This window comes from Eucyclogobius newberryi, unplaced genomic scaffold, assembly GCF_026437365.1.
Source record: "Eucyclogobius newberryi isolate DKJ021-1_F unplaced genomic scaffold, fEucNew1.0.hap1 SCAF_1, whole genome shotgun sequence".
Taxonomy (NCBI): domain Eukaryota; kingdom Metazoa; phylum Chordata; class Actinopteri; order Gobiiformes; family Gobiidae; genus Eucyclogobius; species Eucyclogobius newberryi.
Window position 1 is genome coordinate 40,468,573 of NW_027315723.1, and position 14,527 is coordinate 40,483,099.

General features: G+C 41.1%; 1 protein-coding gene across 3 annotated transcripts in view; it reads right to left on the minus strand.

Annotated features, from left to right (window-relative positions):
* Window positions 1-541: 541 nt before the first annotated feature.
* The window catches only part of LOC140360966 (pleckstrin homology domain-containing family G member 1-like), a 52,848-nt gene continuing 38,862 nt past the window's right edge, over window positions 542-14,527 (minus strand). For 2 of the 3 annotated variants that reach the window (XM_072446513.1, XM_072446494.1), the window contains exons 6-17: window positions 12,624-12,774; window positions 10,524-10,655; window positions 9,253-9,435; window positions 9,062-9,157; window positions 8,201-8,287; window positions 7,547-7,580; window positions 7,385-7,474; window positions 6,809-6,870; window positions 6,455-6,652; window positions 6,258-6,377; window positions 3,961-5,599; window positions 542-2,850 (exon numbers count right to left, since the gene is read on the minus strand). In XM_072446513.1, the coding sequence (XP_072302614.1) occupies window positions 1,928-2,850; window positions 3,961-5,599; window positions 6,258-6,377; window positions 6,455-6,652; window positions 6,809-6,870; window positions 7,385-7,474; window positions 7,547-7,580; window positions 8,201-8,287; window positions 9,062-9,157; window positions 9,253-9,435; window positions 10,524-10,655; window positions 12,624-12,774 (3,715 nt within the window). In that variant the 3' untranslated portion in view covers window positions 542-1,927. The remainder of the gene's footprint in view (window positions 2,851-3,960; window positions 5,600-6,257; window positions 6,378-6,454; window positions 6,653-6,808; window positions 6,871-7,384; window positions 7,475-7,546; window positions 7,581-8,200; window positions 8,288-9,061; window positions 9,158-9,252; window positions 9,436-10,523; window positions 10,656-12,623; window positions 12,775-14,527) is intronic. The other variant, XM_072446503.1, reaches the window with a different exon arrangement.

Consider the following 14,527-nt stretch of genomic DNA (forward strand, 5'->3'; position numbering starts at 1 on the left):
CCCTATTAATAAAACACTTTTGGTTTTATGATATAAATAAGGATTTCAAAAATCCACCAATGACATTCAGTTTAGCCAAATTGCTTGCAAACATTAAGTGAAATGTTTTAATATTGTACAAAACATGCAAGTCCCTCATGTCCCCCGTGGACTATATTAGCACATACTGGAATATTTCATCCGTTTCAAGTGAGTAGATTATATGTAGAAACATCTCCATCAGGACTGTGGCATAAATCCTTTCTAATAATATAGAGTACATGTTTTTAGATTATCTACAGACCTTTAGGGTTAGGGTTTTTATACACTTATAGGTGCCATGTATTCATTGCATTACTAAAGATGAATACAGGAAAGTAGTGGAATCCTCGTAGTACATGGTAAATCGTCCAAAGTAGATTTTTGTGCGATTCCTCGTCCGGCATCTCAAACCAGAAGAAGGGCTCGAGGTTGACTTTGTAGAAGGCACTAGGACATTTAATCCATTACCTACTTTATTAAGCAAGATGTCATCTAAGAAAATAACAACACACACACACTATTTATATAGTTAAATTTACTTAATATTTATTTCCCGCAGTACAATTCTGTTGAGCAAAGACAACCGAGGCAGTTACAAAATTCAGTACACTTAACTTAAGACAAAAAAAGGGAAAAAACTACAACATTATAAATCACACCTATGGCAAACAAGAACAATGTTCCTAAAATGTACATCTATACAAAGAGTTTACAAATAAAAATGTAAAAATGGCAGAAAAAGTGCAAAAAAGAGTCAACGATATCTGACCAACCCCACCAGTGAACAGTGAACATGGACATAAAGACATACTTCATATTTCAAAATATTCAAATCATTTCGAAAGACACATGGTAAAACAAGACCAGATTTGTGATTTTACAACTCATTGTGAACTGGAGTCCATTTTGTGAGCCTCAAAGTAAAAACATTTAGTGAAAAAGTGTTGTTTGTCTGTGAACTTTAAGTTAAGTAAAATGTGCAAACTTGTGTGGCTTAAAATTTTGGGGCAATAAATCTTGTTCAGTAGTGCGATATAGCGTCCCTTAAACAGAAAGTGTAAATACACGTAAAACTACGATGAAAATTAAAATACAAAACAGAACTGTAGATGTTTAACTGCCGCCAACATGCTCCTTCCTGGTCCCTTTTTAAAACCATTTAAAACATCAACCCATAATATTCACTCACAGATTGAAAATAAATAGATAGCTCTTATAGATAATGTTTAAAGCAGGATTCATTATTGACAGTAAGACTCCTGATAGACTTATAATTAAAGTCTAATTTAACTAGAAATAGTCACAATAGATAAGAGCGTGAGACCTTGGTAATCATTGCTAAAAGCTCGTCAGTAAAATGCAAGATTAAAAAGCTTCATATTGCAAGTTTGATAGCAAATGGAAACGCAAGCCGACATGAGCATATTGCTGTCCCACTTAAAAGTACAATGTGTGCCAAAGTGAAGTAGCATTATTGTTCTATCAACCTGCACTGTTTGTAGGAGAATTGTTGCTATGATATTACAAGTCCAGAAACTTTAAGATGTACAGAAAATAATCAATTCTCAGATGAATGCTAAGGCAAATATCAAATATGGCACAGTAACCTACGAAAGCCCTGTAACTAAAAGAATACTGGTTGCTTTTCTATGTTGAAGGATAGAGTGGACTGTATATAATTTAAAATGGCAAAGCTCTTTCCCAAAACTTGCCTCCTTGCAGCTCCTCGATTCCTCAGCTTCATTACCTTTCCACTGAAGAAGGCAGCCAATAAGAGACTAGGCGTTTCCTATTGGCTTCCCTCTCTTATGTGGGTTTAGCTAAACAATCAAGAAGAAAAGGTATTGAGGAGGAAAATGGTATTCACCCTTGAAGTGTTCAATATGCTCCGGACACATTTACATTTTTAGGCAAAACTACTCGAGCTAAGACACTGCAGTTTCTCTCTCAACGACTGAACGATTTTAGGTTGGTTGTGATGCTGTTGCTCGTTCCACAAGTACTTCTCCAGGTGGTGGCGCTCAAAGGACCTCAACGAATCACTTTTACGAACAGGCGTACTGGGCAAGCTGTGCGATTGAACCCGACCTTTTTTGAAATTTTGCGATCCTAAATAGCTGTTTCGGTCCAGTTCGCTTTCATCTTCCGACCGGATCTCTACGTAGTCGTCGTCGTCCTCGCCATTGTCCTTGAAATTGGCGAAATAGTTTTGCGTGGCGTTTAAAATGCTCAACGCCGAATTGCGATTCAGCACAACGATTTGCTGACCGTCTTGCAAGGTGATGTCCGTGCTTTCTGGAAGGCTATTGTGCCGACCAGTATGCCCCAAACCCGGGTGGTGTCCAGTAGACCTGTTACTTTTAGGTTTTTTCTCTTGCCCCACACTGCCAGCGGCTTGATTTTTGGCAGGCAAAGATGGCGCATTGAAAGATGTGTGTCTCTTGATGGTGCTATACACATGCTCCTCTTTTTCGGACGGGGCAGAAACGCAAGAACTCCATCGTTGGGACATGGGGGTAGATTGAGACGATTTGGAGGCAGGGTTGGCGGGGATGGGAGGACGTTGTGGGGTAGAAGAGGCTCGGAGCTGGGACATGTCACTTGATAAAGAGGAAGAGACAAAGCTTGCCAGCTCGCCGTTGCTGTAGGTAGAATGCAGCCAGTCGTGCTCAGAGGAGGTCTCGGGCAGGGAAGGGGAGGAGGGGAGGTGGTGGTGATGGTGGTGGTGGTAAGAAGAGGAAGGAGTGGATGGACCAGAGGAGGAGGAGGAGGAGCCTGCAGGGAACATGACCTGGTCGTACAGCTGGGAGTACTCGGCTATCCTTGCACCTAAGAAAGACAAAAGGGAGAGATTTTCAATGTTTGTGTTGTAAAGCAGACAAAAAAGAGCTGGGGATGGAACGTCAAAAAACGGCTGTTGTCATAGAAACCCGCCATGTTTTAAGCAACAGTGCAAAACGTCCACAAAGAATCATCAGTGGCCAAAACAATATGAAAAAGTAAGCAAGAGTTGTGGTGGAACAAAGGTTATGACTGTGATAAAAGTATTTACCAGTAGTGACTCAGCAGTGTGAGAATACGTTTTATTGAATGCCAAGTTTAGTATTTAGCATCTTAAAACCTCTATTTGTTTAACATTGGGCTTTTAACTGAAAAATCTTTGATGTGTGATATCACAATCCCAAGTGCTACAAAAGTCGAATGGCCGTTTCACACTGCCGCGGCCGAAGCGTCCAGTTTACAATCAAAGTCTATGGTAAACGCGCGTCGAGCACGTAGTGCGTTATCCGCGGCGCGATTTCTTCGTTTTTGCGGCGCGATTGGTGCGTTTTTTTACTCTCGACGCTTTGAGCGCGCGTATGAGCCGGCCGAGGTGACGAAAGCGGTTTACGCGACACGTTCAGATATGTTGAGGTCTCTGGCAGCTGAAGCATAGCAGCCGCCGCAGCAGCCAATCAGAGCTGACGCTCCAGTGACGTACGTATTGCCCCTCGCATTTCTGGTATTCCCCGTGGAATTCCCCAAGAAGCGCCACTTTTTCCTTGCTCGTCAACAATGGCAGACGAACGATTGATTGTGGCTGTTTGTGGGAGAAAGGAGCTGTACGATGTATTCACGGTGGAATACAGAGACAGAAACAAACCAAAAACGCGAAAACAACACTCTCGATATCCACCATTTTACACAATGAAAGGCCACACCGTCATCAACTCCACTGCTCATGCGACAACACCTCTACTGCGCATGCGCGCAGAGCTCAAGCGCGCCGTACACGCGCCTGTGTACAGTGGCCGGGGCGTCGATAGCGCGCGTCCGGTGCGTAAACCTTTTAAATGTACACACGCTCAAATTCTGCGTCGGGCGGGATTAGGTCGCGGCGGTCTGTACGTAGCTTTAATCTTCCCAATTGCACAAAGCCTTATATACATTTAGCATTACCTATAGCCGCGCCTCCTTGTTTCTTCTCCTCCAAGATGGCCGCCAAGTCCTTCTGCTTCTTCTCTGCTCTGGTTCGACTGCACGCGTCCCCGGGGTCCATGCTCCTCATGCGCAGCAGCTGGTTGGCCTTTTTGATCTTCTGACTGTACTGTCGCGCCATCAGGAACACTCGACTTTTGTTTTTGTCCAGCTCCAACGAAAGGTCCATGGAATCGCCCAACAGCAATGAACTGGAAGCTATTGGCGAATCAAGACTCTCTAATTCACCCGGAAACAAGAGATCTTTTGGAGATGGAGACTTTGAAGGAAGTTCAACAAGGTCATCATCCTCGTCCAAACGAAAACTGCCACTGCTAAGGCGAGCTAACCGGTTCCGCATACTCTTGACCGTTCCTTGCTGGGGCTCTGGCGTTGACGTAGTTGGTATTTGACATGTTGAGTTGGCTAGTTCCTCTTCATTTGTCACTTTAATATCAGGAATGTTGATGACCGGAATATTAAACATCAGCGTCGATGGCTTTCTTGAAGGAGGACTGAAAGTTTGCGGAGGACTTTTAGTTTTGCTTTGCTTTGGCGATGATTCATTAACTGGGAAAGCTGCAGGTAAACGATCAGCTTTCTTTTCGTTGATCTTAATGTAATTTTCCAAGTCATTCCAAATCTCGTCCACCCGCTCTGACAATTTATCCCCTTTCTGTTTCGGGAACGTTTCGGAAGCACTTGATGAAGATAGATCTACTTCAGAAGAGCATGGATGGACATTGTTGTTTGTCTCGTCTTCAAATTGCAAACTTTCCTCGGACACAAACCCTTTTGCACTCTCGCTCAAGTCCTGCTTGGATGCCAACAAACTGTCCCTCTCTTGTTCAACGTCAGCTTTTGAGTCTTTAGTTGGTGGTTCTCCATAACTTATAGTATCGTAGATGTTTTCCTCCTCAACCTTTATCTCAAAAGGTCTCGCTTCTTGCGTTGAAGACCTATTACTTTCCGATGACCATTCTGGTTCAATCGTGGGTACCGGTACATGTTCCTGGTTGACTTCTTTCTCCTCTAGATCTCTCCTCACAAGCCCCATGTTTTTAAGGTCTTCATAGCTGATGTTGTCGTACACGTTTTCAATGTCGTCCAAAGTTAGTTGCTCAGCCGAGGAGGAAGCTGAGAGGTCGTTGCTTGAAGACTCTGTGTGGATGACTTCGAGGTTGCTAGATTGGTCGCTTTCTGGACTTTGCTTTGCTTCTGTAGCCTTCTCCCCTACGCTGCTCGCCCTACGTATGACCCTACCCCCATTGGAGGGTGGGGGATCCACCTGCACTGTTGGGACTTGCTCCACGTGCCAGCTAACAGGTCGAGCTGTTCTAGGGGACGATTGAGTTTGGGGTTCCGATTCGAGTTTATCAGCTTCAGATGGGACAAACATTTGGTATATGTCTTCATCCTCATCAGGTTGCATGGTGCGCTGGCGGGTGGGGAACATGGCCCGGCGGGCTCGGTGATCCGCCCAGATGTTGTTCACTGATTGGTCGGTCTGGGTGACGACCACTGTGGGGATGGGTGAGTCAGGGGGAGTCTCAGTTACCCGTGACGACCGTCGTAGTGGAGGGTGCCGGCTGGTGTCTCGAGTGAGGGATTCTCTGGCTCGCTGAAAAAGCCAGAGAAAAAAGTTATTTTCAGAAATGAACGAAAAGTTATTTTCAGCAAGTGTGTAGCAGTCAGTTGCTTTTATATTTGTAAATTAAGTTGTAAGTTATAAATTAAATTAAATGCGTAATGGACGATTTTTTGGCCCAAATCTGAGTCTCATTTCCTCGTGGCATGGACTGCCGATTAGTCCTGCCACGTATCAATCATAGGATGCACCTACCGCTCACCTGCAGCCTCGTCGGCTCGTCCCCAGGAGAGCAGCATGTTTTCCTGTGTCCAGTGCACGGATCTATCATAATATAGTTCCCTCAGTGTACAGAACAAAATTAAGACAGAAAGACAGTTCGAGTGGGCTCAGAAGAGACGGAAATCTACGGGAGACGAGAGATGAGATGCGATCCGTCGCGATGATAAACAAACGCACTTCTAGCCGCGATGCTCTTGTGCCATTCCGCTTCAGTTCTCAAATCGGCAAAACATAGTCCATTACGCCTTTAATGATAAGTTAGACACTATGAGTGAGTCATCATATTGTGTCCATGTACAATAACATTTTGTTCTCGTCACTATCACCGTTGCGAACTGTGCTTTGTGTCGTTTGTCACGGTTCTTTTATTTGAAGCTTTAGGTCTGAGTACAATTGCACTGTGCTGTACCTGTAGGTCGCAGGAGCTCATATTGAAAGTCTTCCACTGGTCGATGCTGTCCACTGAGGCCTGAGGGTTCAGCCTCTTCCTGCTGCCTTTACCAGGGACCCTCAGCTTCTTACTGCCTCCCTGCACACAGACAAAAGGCAACAATTTGATTTAAAATCACTATTATATATAGAATAACATTGAAAGTAAATGTTTACACTAACTATGCCACTGTCGTCCTCGTCATCTGCGTCCTGCTGGTGGGACTCCTCGCCTTCCTCGCGGTCGCTATGATAAAAGTGATCACATGGATCTAAGGACTCCTGCGATTGGTTGATAAGGCTGCGGCTCCGACCGATGGTGCCCAGAGCGAGCTGGGACACGGGGGACAGCAGGGTGGCCCCTAGACTGCTCCGCTGGAGATACACAGTGCACTTTTAAACTTTCATGTCATAATTTCTTACTCATATACTTACTAATTAATTTGTAGCTTTTGTTTATCATTTAAAAAAAAAAAAAAATCAAAAGGGTTATATATACACGTGAAATATGTTTAGTTTTTACTGTTTTACCTTTTCCCCGTCAGTGTTGGCAGCATTCTGTTTGGCGTTCTTCAGTAGTTTGGATAAGGGTTCTGCAAAAACCAAAGAAGTTGTTGTTACATGATGTTCACATTTGAAAGAAACTTGGCAGCACATCACAGAGCCTTATGCCTATTTCACAACAATGGAGAAATTAACAAACTATTCTAGCCATTCTATGTGATGTCAAGTGGCAATTGCCCTACCCAAAAACCGACAGCTGTGGGTTGGAAAAAATTATGAAAATGTACTAATTTTATCTGGATATCAAGACAATACCAACGTTAAACTGCGTGCTATATAGCAATCTAAACACGCTTCTATTATCTAAAACATGCATGTAACATAAGTAGATGTGATGTTCTACAAAAGCGTGCATGCTTTACAACACTTTATATAACTACACTTTATATAACTACACTTAAAATGCATGAACAAAGAGTAAATTCATAATGCACAAATAGTTCAGTAACAATTATTCAGGCTTAACTACTTAACTAATACCACTGAATTATTAGTTTATATGGAATCCATTATAAAGTAGCACCAGATGCATTTGTTCTGTACCTTTCCTGCGACCTCTGCGTGTTGGCCCTTCCTTAGTTTGGGCAGAGTCCTTCTTGTCTCCATCAGGGCTGTAGTGGAATCCTGGGTGGTCTACGCAATAAGAACAAATTTAGATGCGTAATTTTTATTGCAAGGAATACAGTTAATGAGCGGGTTACTTACGCATTGCATCCATTTCCAAAATAGCTTGCTTTGCCTAGAACAAAAAACGAAATATAAATTGTGACCAGCAGAGGGAGATCTGGTTCAGTATTGATTCAACAGTTTTGACAGCCAGTGGCTCTCGAGCTGTTGTTTTTTTCTGTTTTTTCTGTGAGTCCGCTACTTGCTCGTCTCCATGGAGAGGATATTGCTTCTCCTGGAATTTTCTACAGTATTGTATTAAACTTGCCTATCTCCATGGAAACAAGCAAGCGACAGGTGATATCTGTGAAGAGGCAACAAAGAATGCCTGTTTTCAAGGTATTATTGATGGTGGTAATGTTATCACCACCACCAAAACTTAATTGCCAAACTGTGGAACATCGCCTACAAAGCAATAATTCCATATAGACAACCAGGGGGCGTAACTTTTACCAGAAAAGTCACGTACTGCACCTTTAAATCCAGGTTTGGTTGTACTTTAGCTAAGGGCTTGTCCTAATTTAGTCCTGGCTTTGTACTTTTTATTATTTCTGTCACTTGTTCAACAATCTCTTTCATTACTTTGCATAAAACACTGCACAGGAGATGTTATATTTTGCCTGTTTCCATTACAAATCACATTTTAAAATGTTTACCATCCTGCAGACATAACCGGGATTAGCTTGCACGAACCTTGGCTGGGATTTTGGCCGGGTGGTTTTCCAGAATCAGTCTTTTGAGGTGCAGGATCCACATGCGTTTGTCCTGTTGAGATTTAGCCTGTAGCGACACATCAGAGGAAGAGAGGTAACATCAGGTATTATAGACAGTTATGACGCTGGAACAAACTACTTCTTCGGTCTTATGCAACATAACCTTTATCCTTTTTCTTTCAGGGAACGTTTAGAATTAAATATTGTAACTCTTTTTAAACATTATTAATGCGTTCTGTCACTGGGTTTCTCAATGAAAATTTAAATGAAAAAAAAACAATAAAATGACTGCATTTGTCATCAAGAGGCAATTGACACTTTGAGAAACGTAATTATTTTGATATACATTTTTATTAACATACATACCCTTTTAATTGTATTTTATTTTTAGTTGTTTTATTCAGCAGAAATTGTAGTATTCTTTGGAAAAGAAAAAAACAATCTCAATTATATTATTATCTTTTTTAAAAAAAAAAGGTAATACTGTGTTGTGAGTTTGAATCCCGGCTCCGACAGCCTTCTGCATGTCCTCGCTTCTCTTTCATCACCATTTCACTCTGAACTGTCTTGTCTAATAAAGCCTACGGGCCAAAACACCCATAAGAATGATTCAGGCTTAGCAACTAATCTAACACCTCACGCCTAACCTTAAGTAGTTACTAAGCTTGAATCATGCTTAACAAACTATATTTTCATTATGCATTCAATATACATTCAATATAAGTCAATATTTAATAATATATAATCAACAACAACAAAGTAATGATTCAATACTATACATATTTTACATTCTTTCTTTCATTGATTAAAACGTGTGAACTTTGTCATCGTTTTGCAGTACCTGGACGGTGTGTTGGAGTTTGGGGTTCTTATAGTGGAACACACTAAAACTCAGAGGCTCTTTAGGAATGACCTCCACCAGCATCAGATTACAGCACTGAAATAAGCACATCGCAGCACAGGTTAGCTTAATCTGAGCACCTTTTTTCATATTTCTTCATGATAATATTGTACTTAGTTAGTCTGACGGACCAAAATGTGGGCCTTGTAGGTGTAGGTCTCCTCTCGCTTCTTGGTGATGAGCAGCAGTTTGTCGAACAGGAAGAGGGTGCGTTCGTTTTTGGCACGCTGTAGTCTAAACGTTCCCTCTAGGACCAGTTCCCCGTAGCCAATCAGGTCCGGCCCTTTCCAGTTTGTCAGAAAGCTCTGGATCTCCTGAGAGTGACAATAAAAAAACACCACAACATTGTTTTTTTTTTGTATTATTAGGAATGCAAAACAAAGCCTGAATTTAACCCCTGTGGATTTTTGGTCTGAACAGTTCTGGTCTGTTCTTAGGCCTTGCTCTGTGTATCCACTGAGCTAATGAACGCTGGTATAAGGAGCTCCACAAAGATTCACTGTTCACTGCAGAAGATCCTATGTTCTACACCAAGGGTTCCCAACCACCGGGCCAGGGCCCAAAAACGAGCCACAGTTAATTTTGTTTTAAGGTCTGTTAAGTCGCAAAATAATACATGTTTTAATCATGAAAATATAGAACCACTTAAACTAATTAACAGCAAACATAAGTAATAACGCATTTTAAAAGTAATAGAAGGGTTTGTACTCATTTTACACTGTTGTTACTGGCTCTGCCCCCTTCAACCGGTCCCTGGAAAAAGAAAATCTTGTGATGGTACCGGTCCTTGTGAGGAAAAAGGTTGGGGACTGTCTCTTCCTCTCTTTCCGGTGGCATGTCCTACACAGATCCTTTTGTTTCAAGCAAAGTGGCTGGTTTTGTTTCTTGGTTAGATGCATCGTTTATATATTATATGTTGTGTAATACAGCAATAATAATCTATCCTAAAACTAGAATAGAATTTAAAATATTATGAGTAGTAGTAATACTGAGAAAAAAAACAGCAACAGGGGACGTCACATATATTGGTCTTGATCTAAGGGCACGTGGTAATAGGCCTATTTAAGACATCACACTTTTTTTTTTTAATCATCATTTTGCTATTGAGTATGAGTATGAGACCTTTCCTTAGTATCAGATTTGAGTGTTCAATATTTGTATTATATTTGAATAAATATTTGTATTACCGGTATACAAATATGCAATATCAAGTGGTAAAGGGGTATTAGGACTGACAGATTTGAGAAAATATATACTCCCAATTTTGTTGCAATTGGGTTTCAATAAAATTTATTTTGAAAACTATAATTCCGCTCCCACAAGGTTAAAACTTTATTTACAGGTTTGGAAAAGCTTTTGTCATTATATATGGACTCTAGTGTATCCCTCCTATGCTCTGTACCTGCAGCCTGACGGCGTGCTCGTGCTTCCTCTTCATGTCGTTGATGTGCCAGGCCACTCTCTGCATGGTGTCGATGGCCTCCTGCACCACCTCCAGAGTCTCTGTGTCCTTCTCCAGGTGGTTGGCAATCTCCTGCACCATAAACACACACGCATAACATAATCATTAGAGCACAAAGATCTCTATACGGACAGGAACACTCACACCGAGGACCATATGGCTATTGGCTGAACATTTGGCATTTTGGGTTGGGGGTTGTCCAAAGTGTGTTTAATCCCTGTTGTAAATGTCCCGTGATAAAGTAAATACACCCTTTTATTGAGCTTTTAGCCACGGTAGGCCAGTATTATAATATATTCCCTAATCAAAATATACATTGTGCAATATTACCTCTGCAGAGCTCAAAATTGTCTTCCCATGCTCAAATTGCTTTCACAAAGACCATCTCAATCAAGCAGTTATTGTTCTTAGCCTCATTTAAACGTCTTTACTTCTCAAAGTGCCAAGTTGAGATCAAGTTACATACAGTACTGTTATAAGTGAGTATTGCAATAGTAGCCAGTGGTCAGCCTTCTGAGGTAAACCAATACAATGGGCTGAACAGACCTATTCCTTTCATTTTTTGTGAAATGTGGTTTGATAAAAGAAAATATGGAGACTTTATAGCAAATCCAATGCCAGCCATTCATACATTTAAATTTAGTTCCGACTTTGTGGACACTCATTTGTATTTCATTTAACTTCAGTTCCTTCCTTCAGTGCACCGACAATGCTTGGGTTAGTGTCTACACATAGAATAATTTGGACACTGTATTTGATATTTTATATTATATGTTTAACTGATTATTATGCGTGTTCTTCTTATTGTTCTTCTTATTAATAATAAATACATATGATTACTATTATTATAATTTATTGTTATGAATCTTTATTTAAAGTTCATGACCTATGGAGGCATTCACAAAAGCTTGTCATCAATATAAAAGATAGCAGTTAATAATAATAATAATAATAATAATAATAATAATAATAATAATAATAATAATAATAATAATAATAATAATAATAATAATAATAATAATAATAATAATAATAATAATAATAATAATAATAATAATAATAATAATAATAATAATAATAATAATAATAATAATAATAATAATAATAATAATAATAATAATAATAATAATAATAACTTTTATTTATATAGCGCTTTTCAGTGACCCAAAGACGCTGAACATAATAAAAAAAGGGGGGGTATTTACAGACAGGGGGGGGCAACACGTACAATACACATTAATATACAGATAAAATGAACAAGACAGAAGAAGTAGAGAGAAAAAGATGGGGATGTAACAGGGGGTAGAAGAGTAGGCAATGGGGTAGAGGAGGCTAGGGGTAGGGGAGGTCATAGGCTTGGGTGAAGAGGTATGTTTTGAGGCGGGATTTGAATGTTGTGAGTGAGGGAGAGTGGCGGACAGGTTGGGGGAGGGAGTTCCAGAGTCGGGGTGCTGTTCGGGAGAATGCTCTGTCGCCAAAAGTTGAGTCGGGATGTTGGTGCAGCCAGGGTGAGAGAGGAGGAGGATCGGAGAGCTCGGGTGGGGCGGTGGGGGATGAGGAGGTCAGACAGGTAGGGGGGGGCAAGGTGGTGAAGAGCTTTGAAGGTGAGGAGGAGTATTTTAAAGTTTATGCGCTGCTTGATGGGGAGCCAATGGAGAGAGCGGAGAACGGGAGTGATGTGATCACAGTTATCAGTGAGGATTAGACAACTTCAATTGATGTGTGCATGCATTAATGTAGCCTTTAATAATTGTTTGTTTCCATATTTCATAACTTTAATGAGTGGAGACAGCATTTCATTATGATGCATTTTTTATATTGACACCCGGAGGAGATTGGAGGTTGGTTTTCCATCATGCAACACTACCCGAAAACTTTTTTTTTCCCCACAGCTCAGAAGTACGGTAAGTACATGAAGTACTTACCGTACTTCATGTTTTTTTATTCAATTATATTTATTTTTGACGCCCAAAAACACAACAGCTGTTGCCTCGAGGTACATTTTGCTGCCGCGTTTGTGAGTTGTGGTGTGGTACGTACGTGCAGCAGCAGGTGGTACTTGAGGATGCGCTGCACTGGCTTGAGCAGGAAGGAGCCCAGGGGCAGGGAGTGGTGCAGACACTCTTGACGCTCGCGGAAGAACTTGGCCAAGGCTTTGTTCCTCATGCACTCTGTGAGCACCGCCACAGACCTGTGGAGACAACACACACAGGAATATGAGTCAAAACACGGCTAAACCAATCATGATCACAAAGCAGAGAACGCAGACTAGGCTAATCCCCCAGCAAGGGCACTACACTGTGGAGACAGTTCATGACAAGTTACGAAGACATAGAAGGATGCGCCAAATTTCAAATATTATGTGTACTACATCCTAATTATTAAGTTTTGCCGTCACACCAGTGCTAACAACAATTAATATACCAACAATAGCAGTAGCAGCGTTACTTCTTGGTTCGCAACTGATAAAAACACCTTAGTCAGACAGCACACAGCGGTCTCATTTTGACCCTAAGAGTTGCTTTCACAATATATGAAGAGTTAATTTGCAAACACAAATATCTCAGTCACAACATTTCTTTTAAATGCGTGATGCACTCTTTGACACATATTAATAAGTGTTCAGGAGATTAGCTCAAGATGAGATGGAATCATTTTTATTGCACTAATGTAATGATAAAGAGTACATTTATTCAGCGTCTGTGAGAGAAGTGTTTATAAAAAAGGGACAGTACCCAATTTTGTCTTGTCTTTCCCCATTAAAACAAACTGTTTAGGCCAGATGGATTTGGATTTAAATTTAGCAGTAAACAGGAAACATTAGGGTTTGAACCAAAACAGCGATCATAGATTAAACATTTTACAAAATCGCCGCTCTAATATTTTTATTGGGCTCCTCGGAAGTCATATTAAATAAATGTTTCCCCTGTAAACCTTATTAAGACTCAATTTTCTGGTGAGTGAACCGTTTCCCCCCTCTGCGCGTGTGTGCGTGGCGTGGAACAGACATCGACAGCCCCCCTTCTCCGTGCACGAGGGTCTTTACATGTGCGCGGCTGCAAGTCAGAATTCCTGTGTGCTCAGAACAAGCCTGACATTGTTGTGGAGGAAACCAGAGAGAGCCAGGACATCTGCGTAACTTGGTCTGGCCGACGTGTGTGCCCTTCAGTGGGGTCACCAGCTGTGGAGGGATGGGGGTATGCATGGTTCACTTTCCGATTCAAGACAATAGGCGTTTCAATGAGGGTCATCACAATCACAGTCCAAAATAGATTGCAAAGGGAAAGTCCAGATGAGGGTGGAAACATTTTTATTAGAAACAAGTTTGGACAAGCTTGCTGAACGTTCAATCCATCAGTGTGTTCCATCCATCTGTAATATAGTTTCCTCTGGTTCACTTTGGCCGCTCTAAACTGATACAGTCTGAAAGGGTCTTCATGGTCTTCATGGTCTTGGGGAAAGTGTACCGGGCGAGCCAAAGTGGACCTGGCTCGTTTTAGCTCCTTAGCTAAGGAGAAGCTACACACCACAACGAGGTCAATGGCCATATTTCCAGTCACGGTAACTTACAAGTCAGGAACGTTAGCAACAGCCGTTTCCTGTTTATTGACACGCAGTACTTCATGACCAAATTTTTTTTAAATGTGGTATATGAAAGTTAAATAAAGGCAGAAAAAGCTGACTGCTTTTTGTGAATTGCTCAGATTAGCCTCATGATTAAAATGTTTTTACAACAAAACATTAGTCAAAGTTCATGTATCAGACCCTTGCTTTGCAATGCGGACCCAGGTCCTTGGCATTCTGCCATCAAAATAGTTTCAGTGCTCAAATTGCCTTTGCTAATCAGGTTAAACAACTTTGAAATGTATAGGCTACTAAACAAAGACTACTAATACTATTATTGCTAGGGTTGAATGCAGCTAAAACTACAGCGTAAATAAAGA